Below are 12,399 nucleotides of genomic sequence, written 5' to 3' on the forward strand. Positions count from 1 at the left end.
AAATGCAACTCAAAGTGCTGAACATCCATAATACAATAAAAAGAAAAAGCCACCCCTCCCCCTCACAACCCCATGATCGTATCCACGGACACACCCCAAAACACAACAGACACATGCAAACCACAACATGGCGGGGCACAGAGGTACCCTGTAAGGAAAGGCACCCTGGAGGAGTTCGTCCACACTGCTGAACTATATTTACAATTTAATATGTACTAGTGGATGAATTTTTAATGATTGTAGTTTTTAAAAGATGGCAAAAAATTAATGGTAACATTGTATTTAAATAATTTCTAATTTCTAGTCCATGATCGTAAAATGGCTGCCGGAGAGCGGCCGATAATGGTTTCGGTCACCGCCGCGAGTACTGATACCTTAAAATAAATCGTATTGGCACCGATAATACCTGGTATCGGTAAGTCACCCATCCTAGTCAGGGTGAAAACACCTCGGCCTCAGTTTGAGCCAGGAAAAACCCTGAAATACTTGGTCTAAAAATTACATGAACATACCAAGAAACTTGCAAAATGCCTTGAAATGAGTGTCCTACACGTTACAGCAATCTCCCAGAAAGAACTAGAGCAAAGAGATTTCTTGCAACTAACGTCTGCATTAACTTGTGACATTTTATGAACATTTTTATGTTATTCTTTTTATACCCACCACACCCCTGTAAAATTCCTCTGTAACCAAACCCTGCGTGATGCCCCCCCCCAAAAAAAATAAAAATAAAATAAATGGTGAAAGGATAGAGGCACTAGTGGCGGCTATGTTTGAGCTCCCTGCCAAGCGATGGATGGAAGATAAGGTGGCATAATCAACTGGTAGGGGAAATGCGATGCCGCCCCTTCTTGCAGGCCCCATTTTTCCTTGAAGATGAGACACCTCCGTCATTCATCTGAATGACTGCCCCCAGACTCATTTATGAAGGAGGCCTATCCTCCATCTTGGAACGAGTCACAGGTCGGAGCAGATGGGCACCGCGGGCTTTGTCCCCACCCCGGCCCCCGCGTCCTCCCCATGTTGCGGAGTGTGTGGCATTCACACACGCACACACCGCCATTAATCCTGCGCTCCGAGAGCTCGCCGAGGCACCGTGGCAAATATTTGTACGCCGCCAGAAAGGAGGCCGGGCGCGGGGCTCTGCAAAGGGAGGCTATTGAATAGTGAATAGCAAGGGGGGGTGGGGGGGAGCTGCCATGTGTTTGCGCACGTCTGTCAGCCGCCGGGCGTTTGGGTTATGTGAGCTGAGCTGCTAATGGTGCCGCTGTTGTGTCTCCCCGTGCGGCCTCGACGACGGATTGACTTCACAGACGTGCAAACGTACAGAGATGGTCATATAAAAGGTCTGCTCAAATTGTGAGGAGTAGAAAACTGGTCAGGGAGGTTGCAATGAGGCCAACGGTAACATTGAATGACATGCAGGAATTTCCAGCAAGTAATGGCTATGTCACAACAATCGCCATGCTCCTCAAACAGTGCATTTTTTATCCTTTTATATTCTTTGCTTCATGAAAAATGAAGGAGCGAAAGAGGCTCAATGCCAGCATGCAAAATTCAGACACAAGGCAGCTTGTGTTACCCGATGAGGTAACGCGTCCTTCAGGTCGACGCAATACGGCTGACGCGTGATGTGGCAAGATAAGAGATAGGCCCTGCGACACTTTGGTGACTTTCACACGGCTGCGAGGTCATTCAACAAAAAGGCCACCGGCCAACTTGGATGACTCGCGCTCACTCAATTCCGTGAATGATCAACCAGAAGATTGGTGGCCGACTATACCAAGTCTGACTCTGCTAGTTGAGTTTCAGTTTTCTTCTGAGAGATCACAGTGACTTTTGTCATCAATCTGTGATAAACTCCAGAAGGTGCCGCACCTTGAGCGTCAAAGGAATCTTGGATGTCGGCAGCAGAATGACACGTAATTGAGAGAAAGATGGCACTTGATGTCTTTGGGATGCGAGATGAAGTCAAACAAAAATCAAAAGCATCATCGAGACGTCTGCAAATCTTGTGAGACTTGCATCAAGTTTACGTCAATCTTAGAAAGCACATATTCCAATTGACAAAAATGTCTTGAAAATATGCATTTTTGTCAATGTGTGACAAGCCATTTCATGGCATTCACAGTAGCCTACTATAAGAGATGACTGCGTGTTTTATGTCTCCATGGCTCCAATAAACATGACTGACAAACTGTAAGCAGATACAAATGAGTCACCCCACAGCGGCGCTGTCATATTACGTTCCAACTGATGTGTAGCGACGTGTCAACTGTCAGCCTCAAATGTGACCTTCAGCCTTGGAGAAAACCACTGAAATCCTTTGTGAATATTCAGGGACGGGTGAACACGCTCGACCGTAACCTTTTGGTCATCGGGCCTTTTTCTGAGCACGTAGCGATAATGCAGATAAGACCCACACCAGGGCCAACACAGAACCAGAGTCAAGCGTGTGCAAAACTCAAGAGTGACTTTATGGGTGGTGACATGCAGAGTATATGGCACTACCTTGACGTTCAGATTGCAATTTGTTTCATCACACAAGTTTTAAATCCCACTTTTTAATCACAAGTGCCACGAAGCATGTGGCGGCGGCTAGTGGCAGAAGCTAATGTAGCAGTCTACATATTCACTAAGTGCTCCTTATCAGAAGATATTCTGGATTCAAGTCTTTTCTGCTGAGAATGCTTTTTGCATACTTTATGGCAATTTTCAGATGATATTCTTCTCTTACCGTGGTCGTCCTCTAATGTGGAGCAAACATTTTTGACTGGCCAGTACATTCGAACGTACTCGCAAGTACGTTCAAACAGACTCGTAAATACGTTTGATCGTACTTGTAGACTATATGCTACTGATAATATATTGTCCCATAATGCCACGGCATATTGCGCAAGCACAAGTGGAAAAAATACACTTAAAAATGCCCCATACAAATTTAGGGGAAAAAAAACTTGTAATTTTTACATTTTTTTTCTTATGTCTGCAGTGCTTGATTTACACATTTTTCATGTGATGCAAAGGGGGTATTTACTTGTGCATGTACAAGTAATACCCCATGGCATTATGGGGAAATATGCCATCTTTGTAGCATTTAGCTTACAAATACATTTGAACGTATTTGCGAGTTTCTTTGAATGCACTCGTAAGCACGTTTGAACGTATTCGCGAGTATGTTTGAACGTATTCGCAAATGTGTTCGACTTAACACGTAAATACATTCGAACATACTCGCCGGTCAAAAATGTTTACTGAACATTTGCAGTTAGATGCTTACGTAGTCCTCAATGCTACACAAAATGTAATCAATGCCGGCTAAAATTAAGCTATTGTGAGGTGTAAAAACTGTACAACTTCAAACTGTTTGTGCATGTCCATATAAAAATGCACAAATAAAAATAAAATCTACAGCACTGCATCTCAGAGGAACCTCATGTCAGTTTTTTGCAGGACGTGCAAAGCTCACCATTAACTATTGGTGCCAACCAGGTGCAGATCAAACCACCACACAGTGGCATGCAAACAAGTTTTAAACAATCAAAGTTGTGCGCCTGAGCAACCCAACACTTGAAATTCTTCAATGCTTTTTCATGCCCACAAGGCCTTATGTGCTGTGTGAATGAGGCACAACAAGTGTAAATAACACCGGCCTTCACCTGGCTCCGCCGAGGGGGGAATCCCGTTTATGAGCTAGCTACGCGGCGGCGACGCTGAAAAGGAAAACAGTCAAAGCCTGCCAACGCGGGGTGGAAAAACACTCGAGTCCGTTTGCTGCGGAGGAGTGAACGCTCTCATAGCGCACCAATGAGGGCACGGTTGGCGAGAAAACCGCCTTTCTCACCCTCAAGAAAATGAATCATGCCCTTAAAGACACCACAGACTCGTGATAACATTTATGCTAAGCCAAGCCTTGTGGGTACGTTTTATTAGGCCTGTTTGATACTTCTCCAGCAATGAAAATCATATCTGAGGTGTTTTGCCACCACTGTGCGTTTTTCTTCCACTCAATTTCAAGTTTTGTCCCCTATTATTTTCAGACATACTCATGTCTCTCTCAATGCTACGTCCCCATAATTTTCTTCTGGAAGGTATCCAACATAACCAAGCTGGAGACCCAATTTCAGGCCATTCAATTCAAGGGAATTTCACATTTCTATTCAATCACAGGCAAAGAGCTACGGTATTTACCTGCGGGATAAATCTGGTCATAATATCTCCAGAATTTCCTTCAGGATCAATTTCAAGCCAATGGAGTTAATAGAAATTTTGATTTCCAACTTGTACAGATTCAATCTCAGTCAGATTTATGGTACCGGGTCAAGTCCTTCCAGAGATTCTCCAAAATTTCCTTCATGGTCAGTCAAGTATGTAGCTAACTCAACTAGAAAGTAAAGACTACACTTGGTCTTCCAAAACATTTCTTATACTTAGTCCCATGAATCATAACGGCAATGTTGTGAGAGGTTTTCGTCTTAAGAAACCATAAATCCCATCCCCTGAATTTGGCCCCTCGGAATCCTCAGGATGAGTTAAAGGAAGACAGAACGGTCTTTCTACTTTTACTGTCCTTCCTGCACTCATGACACAATGCAGCTGCAGGCTGTAGACTGAACTGAGATTGCAGTGTTATTATGGCAACAGATCGTGACAGATGCTTAAAAACTGCGGCCTTCACACACTCGAGTGAGTTTTAAAGCAACCACATGGACTAGAGTAGAAACGTTGAGGCTGCGTGATGTTAACAGCTCGTGCTGTTTAACGAGGCTCTTTCCAGTCAAGGACACGAGATCTCTTGCTTCAGAAGTAAATTGTTAAGCCACCTGAGACCGAAAACAAGAACGAGGATCCCCAAACTGACAAAACCATGAGGAAAGGTTTTTGGGTTCCCTTCCAATACAAACACATCTCAAGCTGATGGAAGCGGGACTTCAAGATAACAAAGCTTCACTTTCTATCTCTTGGTGAGAGCTTCAATTTAGAGAGGTATTTTTTCAACTACATCCAGATAGTCCTTTATAAAAACAATAAAAATGCGAGAAAAATCAATACCAAACATGCCAGAAGACATAGGTCAAGGTAAATATGTAAAAAATGCAACACCGAAGCCCGGGCTTTATCTCTTTCATCCACTCTTTTTAGTACGTGTCCACTCTACATCCCAATTTAGATGAGAAATATTACATCATACCTACCCAAAAACGCCAGTATTACGGAGTCCTACACTCGTTGAACTTGGCGTCCCCCCCATGACTGAGTCTTAAGACCATGTCTTTTGTTTGCTTTGTGCAATTTTACCCTTCCACTGTTTCACATGATAAATCAGTACATGATGATTGAACAAAATCACTTTACAGATGTTGAGCCACTTATGCAGAAAAAGACAGCAATAAAGATCCTCAGCTGCTGATGACTTCCTCAGCCGTCCCGCTTGCGTCAATTTTGTAACGCGTAAGAACGTTTTCGTTGCAGTTAAGGGACTGCTGAGTCACGCACAATGAAGGAAACGTGTTCCAAAAACCAATCGGGCAAGTGTCCCGAGTTCCCCCACACGGAGTGGACTGCCTAATGGTAATTGCAAAGTGGGCCACTGAAGCAGCTAAGGGGCTGTTCTTGTATTTAAGAGTGTTTCAGTGAGTCATCTGTGGGCTTTTGCTCCTTTTCTTTCCTGTCCAATCCCTCATGAAAAGTACAGCCGAGGTAGTGTGAAAGTAGTTTCTAATACTACCTGGATGGAGAAAAATTGCCAGGAAGACATTGTGCTCCCATTTCATGTTTGTGCAAAATACAAAGAATATTAACTGATGGTAAAATGCAGGAACTAATAAAACAGCTTTCAGGACTTTTTTTTTTGTAGATTATTGTCTTGCAATATAATGTTTACCGTTAAGTCGCTGTTTGACTGTGTTCGCTAATACGCAAAAAAAAAGAAAAAGAAAGAAAGAAAGAAAAAAAAATCAATCACCATAATAGCTAAGAAAAGCCATGTTTGGTTTACAGTCAGGATAAGTCGATGTGTTTGCAATATTCGGAGCATTCCGACGGACAATAGACAGTCTGCTACGCTCCGCTTGGAATCTGGGCAGTAAGAGGAAGCAGGAAAGCCTGCAGCGAGCGGTTTCAAACCGGTAATTTCAGTGGAATATTTTACTTAAAGCATAGGATGTAAACGGCAACAGCAGAGTCCGGTTGGGGGAACAAAGCAGTGTTGTTGAGTGTGCCAGCTGGACCAGGTCATCGTTCCCGAAATTGATTGTGTTTACGTTACGCTCATAGCTGCCAATTTTAATCCGAGGGAATAGAGTGGAACAACATGGATTAGTCTGTAAATTAATTTGCATCACACTATGCAAATTGAATACTGTACAGTCATGATGCAACATGTATTGTTAACGCAAGTACATTGTTGATTCTGGCCACCATCCACAGTTATTGATAAATCATATAAAGGAAGGGACCTTCAGGCGTTATCTGTTAGATCCTCCGACACAAACAGAAACCGAACATGTTCCCTTTTTTTCTTTTTAAACGACGTCCAGATAACGGATCATTCACCCTTGACGTTAGTAACATGGATGACTTCCCATGCCGACAAAAACGAAAGCGTGGTTGATGCGTTCAATTAAGGTCAAAGTGAATATAAAGTTATGCAACTATCCCATAAATGGAACACATCGTATAATAATTGAGATGGGCCGTGCAATGATTCTAAAGGAGCAACACGTGACACTGTATAGATGGCTAGCCGTTGTTTTGCAATCTGACTATACAAACGTTCCAAACAGAAGCACATACTGTAGCTAGCCATGTCAGCCTAGCTGTGCTAGCTAAATTCGCTAGCAAAGATATCTACTTGGCCTTGAATTCAACAACTTTGAAGTGTCAAAGTGGTTTCCGAGTCTACCTCCAAAGATGTGACATTGAAAATGTAACTTTTGACCCACTCCATCGGTGTCAGCACCATTTATACACAACACTGTAATTTTATTTTATTTTTTGCAGGCAGTGCAGAAGGGATTTGAGACACTTAACGACCAAAACTCTCACTTCCTGTGGAGTCGTTCCCAGAGTCAGAGACGAAACAGTATCCCGCCGGCCCAGACCTGCTCGGAAACACTAGCATCAGCTCTCACGTGCAGTCGAGCGTGGTCCACCAGCCGTTAGGATTTACACTGTAAACCATTTTGAAGGCGGCGGCGATGGCGGCTGCCGCCGTGTGAAAATGTTTGTCGTGCGCTCTCATCTGCCAAACATGTCCGGGAATCCACAGTGGGTTTCTGCTCAACTTGCAGGTTTATTTGTGTAGGTGTTCCTAATCATGTGGCCAGCTGCCTTATGGGAGATCTGCGCTCACTTTGCCAATTCATTCCAAATGGCATCGTGTCACACCCTCCGCCGCTCATAAATCAGCAGCCTAATGATCACACTGAATGTGTTTGGGGCGTTTAATGGCCCCTTTTGGAGGTCATAATTCCTGGCAATGTTCGGATCAACTGAATTTCCATCACGGTTTCATTAAATGTACGTTCAAGAAAAAGAGACCTTTTGTCAAAGAAAGTGAGGCTGTCATCTCAACAGGCCTCACAGTTATTCACAATCATACTAGTTATTATAAACTGCAGGAATAAAAACACAAAAGGCGGTGTGGCCTCGCATATATCGTACATGTGAATCTGATTAGGGCCTCCATTTTTAGACACGTGGTTGTACTTTTTTTTTTTTTTTTCTTTCCCTCTCTCTCTCCCTCCAGCTATGTCAAACACACTCAGGTCAATTTAGGAAGCACACATGATAAACGAGTTCCTTCCGGAACAAATCCTGCAAGTCCGATGAGATAATCCCATCAAGTTTGTCTCATTAAATGTGTCACAGTACAGAAAGAAAAGAAAGACATTTTAATGACGAGTTGAACCCATGACTGTGGATTAATTATGACACGGGTGTGCTCATGCAGTTTTTTTTTTGTTTTTTGTTTTTTTAACCGTGGACTGTTTCTAGCTGTTCTGTTTATTTGTATTGTACAAGCTGGCAGTTACTATGAATAAATAATCTACAGAGTGCTGAGTGATACACTAAATCATGTCCCGACTAATCCGCACAGCAACGATAAGAACTGTCTGTGATTTGTGTCCTTTTTTTTTTTTTTTTTCCTGGTCTGGGCCTTCCTGGCCTATTTGCAGCTCTCTCTTTTTCCTTGGAGCATGATGGGAAGCAGAGATCTGCGCGGCATCTGCTCGATGTGGAAACAGCTGTGTTTTCCCCACATCTGACTGGGATTTTACAGCGCGCCACCAAACAAAGCAAAAAAAGCTGAAGTAGCCTGCCGTTAGCATCCACGAGCTCAAGTCATTAAGAGAGTTATTACATGTTTTTCCTCATAGGAAGGCAGGCGTCTATTTGAGGGAGGCATTTTACTGCAGTGAAATGAATGGAAATGTCATCAAACGGTTTCATCCTCACGAAAAAAAAAAGTTTTTAATAAGAATAATAGCACTATGTAATACTGCAAAATTATATAGTAATAACAAAATGTTAAGAATTAAACTCCTTGTGCATCTTGATTAATTTGTTGCGGCTCCTTCTGGTGTGTGCGAGTTGACCACTAGGGTGCAGTAGAATACAGTCATGTAGACACAAACGAAGAAGAATTTCACAGTTGTCTTTGCAGAACGGCCACTCCGCGGGAAAGTAGGAGCAGTGTAATATCTCCACTTGCCTTATCATGGACTGATGAAACATAAAAATGTTTCAAGATGCTTTTGTGATTATTTCCAGCTTTGTGACTTAACATTTCGTAATTGTAGGTGTTCTGAGACCTCTTCGGTTCACACGTGGTTCTAACAAGGCTTCTTGAGAATACTGCTGTGTGATTTTATGGGGCAGGGCAAATTTAATTAATACCACCAATGTCGTAACACTGAAGACAAATTGCAGGTTGACTGACTCATGATTAGTTCTTGGAGAACTCATTAACATTGGATTTCACATGCTTTTCCCACCTTGTGCTGTGTTCGTATTTGTTTAAGCACACTGTGTTTTATGTATTGTGACTCAAATGAAGTTCTGGTCACATTTTATGGCGAATTTATGCAGCAATCCACATAATTCAAAAGGGTTCATCTACTTGTTTTTTGCCCTTGGAAGCTGTGCCAGCAGACTCACCTTCAACGCATTGGCCCAATACTTTTGAACAGCAGTAGGTACATAGCATATATGGAATTGTTGTCACCATGAGGTAGTACAAACCTGTATTTTAAATGCTCAATGCTTGCACAGTTATGTTTCCCACCTTAGCCACAATAGCCTTTTATTTCCTCTCAAAAATAATCAACCACACAAGTTATTTATTATACTGAAGCCAAATGCACCCGAGCAATCAAATTTGTCAACTGCATGGAGAATCACTTGTGCGGAGAGATATTTTTGGAGGTATCTCAATTAAATGTACAAATCTGTATGTAGACCAAAATAAAAAAAATAAAATAAAATAAAATAAAAAAAGGAAAATCAGGAGGAATAAATATGTGGTATCTGGCGCCCTCTGCCGACAAATGGAAGTATTTCCCCCCAAAGGAGTTGGTATTTTACATAGTACACAATAAACAGCTTAAAAAAAAGAAAAAAGTTGTTGATGTTGAATAATCAGCCCTATCATGTTTTTTTAGGGTGCTATCCTGTAATTCACCAACCTGTATTTTCCCGTTCGGACTTGCACGCCTTTCATTCCTACTTGCTGGGCGCCGCCAACGTCGTTCACCAGATCATCACCAATCATCATCACCTGCCGGCGCAATGAATATATATATTTGTAGTAAAAGAAACACACAAAAAAAGAAAAAAAAGAAGGCACCAGGTAGAAAATTCCTGTGAAATTTCAGTAAAAAAAATATTTGGTGAGGACAATAATGTGGCCTAAAGCCATTTAGCCTGTTTTGCTCTACTTTAGTCAAATGGCATGGTGGCAAACCATCTATTGTATCTATTGCTTTCGAGTTAATAGCCTGTCAGAACAAATTCAGTATTTTTCGTGTTTGGGCTTAGGAGACGTGCGTTTTATCTCGGTAGAACCATAAAAGGAAAAAAAGTAAATAAAAAATAATTCTCCTCATGATGCCTGATATTGCATGCAGGGAAAAGAACTGGTAGATTATTTGAAGTCCTGTATATTAAATGAGCAAAAGCTTACCAACTATAATTTGGGCCCAGAACCGGCGTGTGGTAGTATCATTAGAGATAAGATTGAAATTATATGAGCTATCTGGAGGTGAATGTTTTGTTTTTGCGCGTCTGTTTGGACCCACCTCATGTGGCTGGAGCGCCATGTCGTTGAGGACGCTCTGGAAGAACGTAGCGGACGGCTTCCCGATGACCTCAGCTTCCACGTCGCAGGCGTACTGCATGAAAAAAATGTTTTACAATTAATTTTTTGTATGGTGGTGCCTTGAAATACCAGTTTAATAAGTAAAAAAAACAAAACAATAATAATAATAATAATTTTGCACTGTATAAAAACAAAAAACAAAAATATGTTGACAACCAATCCCATCTAGTGTGTTGGCGGCTGTACCTCCAGTGCTTTCATGTAAACTCCCACATCCAACTTCAGACCATCTGTCTCCTTGTAGTACTTTCTGTGGAAAGAGAGACATATTAACCACTGCATGATAAAACTAAAATATATTAAAACTACTGAAAGCAAAAATCCAGGTGAAATGAATTCAGAGAGTCAATTGGAGTGAACATTGCCAATGGCACGGTGCCCATTTTAATGTTGAAAAAGCTCGATTTATCGGCATGCTGGAAACCTACAGCACTATCATAAACAGATAAATGCACCATGATAAATTATAATATCCTCATTATTACCCTTTGCCGAGAGAGAAGAGGATCGGCTTCTCCAGGCCGATCAGGACCCTGAAGGCCTCATTCAGGTTGGCGTAGGAGAACTTTTCAGCCGCGTCGCCAATCACCACGCAATTGGGATCACTCGTGTCTACGCCTTCAAAGTCTGGCAGGAGCGCTGATGGAAGAGACAAACATGTGATTCATCATTCATTCATTACATGCATGTATTACAAAATAATTTGTTTTGTCTTTTGTTTTTCATATAATCACAATTAATTTGTTCAGCAACTACAGAAAAAATGCTTTCACACTATTTTAGAATTAAACTAAAATATGAATAGATACAAAAAAAAAAAATCATATGGCAATTCCATAAAAATGTCACGTGAACGCTAAAACAATAACATTTGCCGTTCATCTTTATTAAACATTTCAGATGAAGACTCATGGTCTAAATGAAGGTTTAGCTCCAAATTTGACATACTGTATCATAGGGGAAGTCGTTTATTGCACTGAGCATTCCGCATGATTCATCAGCACAACACTTGGCCAACTCCCAGTTCCAAGATTCGGAAATTAGGTAGGTAGTTATTTTGCTTAGGTACCACACAGTGGACCTACGTATTAGTAAAAGTCAATGTTATTCATCATCTCATGAAATACTGCACGAAACATTGTCTAATGCCATTGTTTCCCCCTTTCCTTAAAAGCAAACTAGATGATACTGAACGGACTCCAACCTATGAAATTTAAGATGATAAATATACCTCAGTTGATGCAAAAATAAATAAATAATAATAATCTACTGTAAGGAAAGGGAAGCCACAATTAGTGTTTGACAACTTGATGTATGGAGCATGCAGTACCGTCATATACCAGCAGGTGGGGCCGCAGCCCTCGTTCCCTCAGCACAGCAACCGCTGCAGGTGCAGGAGAGAAGACTTCATCGACACAAATGTCAAATCCCAATCTTCGGAGTTTGGCCACAAACTTCTCTCTCGCTGCCTGCGTCTCATTGGTGCAAAATCTGAGCTTCAGGTCGGAAGCTTTGAGCCTTCGCAAGCACATAAACAACAAGTGAGAATAGTCAGTGAAGAAGAAGTGGTGATGAAGCTGGTTTTAAATCAAACGTGTGTTTTTTAGTGCCCGTTCGACACTTACTTCCTCACGGCTTCGACGGAGCCAGGAATGGCCACTCCGTCTCCCTCACCGCTGTCATACAAAACTCCGCACATGTCCAGTATGACGCCTTTTAAACCCGTGGCGCAGCTCGGCCAGCCAGTGGCCGCCATGACGACGTGACACTGCACTCGTTATGCGCATGTGCAACAAAATCGTGGGAAACCAGCCGTCAATCAACTCCGTACAGTCGCCTGAAGACAAAGTACAAATATTTGTATTTTTTTTTAATTTTCTTTTTTCTTTTAAATACTAATTTTTCAGTTTTGTGACTTTTAGTTGAATTAAATTTAAAGATAAAATTAAAATAATAATAATAATAATAATAATACTAAAAAGCTAACTTGCTCTCGCAAGATTAATTCTCGCGGTATT

The 12,399-nt window shown here is 41.7% G+C and overlaps 1 protein-coding gene across 3 annotated transcripts in view; it reads right to left on the reverse strand.

Annotated features, from left to right (window-relative positions):
• lhpp (phospholysine phosphohistidine inorganic pyrophosphate phosphatase) overlaps window positions 1-12,399 on the reverse strand; it is a 106,192-nt gene that overhangs the window by 17,278 nt on the left and 76,515 nt on the right. For all 3 annotated transcript variants that reach the window (XM_077502552.1, XM_077502550.1, XM_077502551.1), the window contains 6 exons: window positions 12,007-12,218; window positions 11,712-11,899; window positions 10,867-11,020; window positions 10,568-10,631; window positions 10,302-10,394; window positions 9,690-9,781 (listed from right to left, as the gene is read on the reverse strand). In XM_077502552.1, coding sequence (XP_077358678.1) covers window positions 9,690-9,781; window positions 10,302-10,394; window positions 10,568-10,631; window positions 10,867-11,020; window positions 11,712-11,899; window positions 12,007-12,137 — 722 coding nt within the window. In that variant the 5' untranslated portion in view covers window positions 12,138-12,218. The remainder of the gene's footprint in view (window positions 1-9,689; window positions 9,782-10,301; window positions 10,395-10,567; window positions 10,632-10,866; window positions 11,021-11,711; window positions 11,900-12,006; window positions 12,219-12,399) is intronic.

Source organism: Festucalex cinctus, chromosome 17 (genome assembly GCF_051991245.1).
Source record: "Festucalex cinctus isolate MCC-2025b chromosome 17, RoL_Fcin_1.0, whole genome shotgun sequence".
Lineage (NCBI taxonomy): Eukaryota > Metazoa > Chordata > Actinopteri > Syngnathiformes > Syngnathidae > Festucalex > Festucalex cinctus.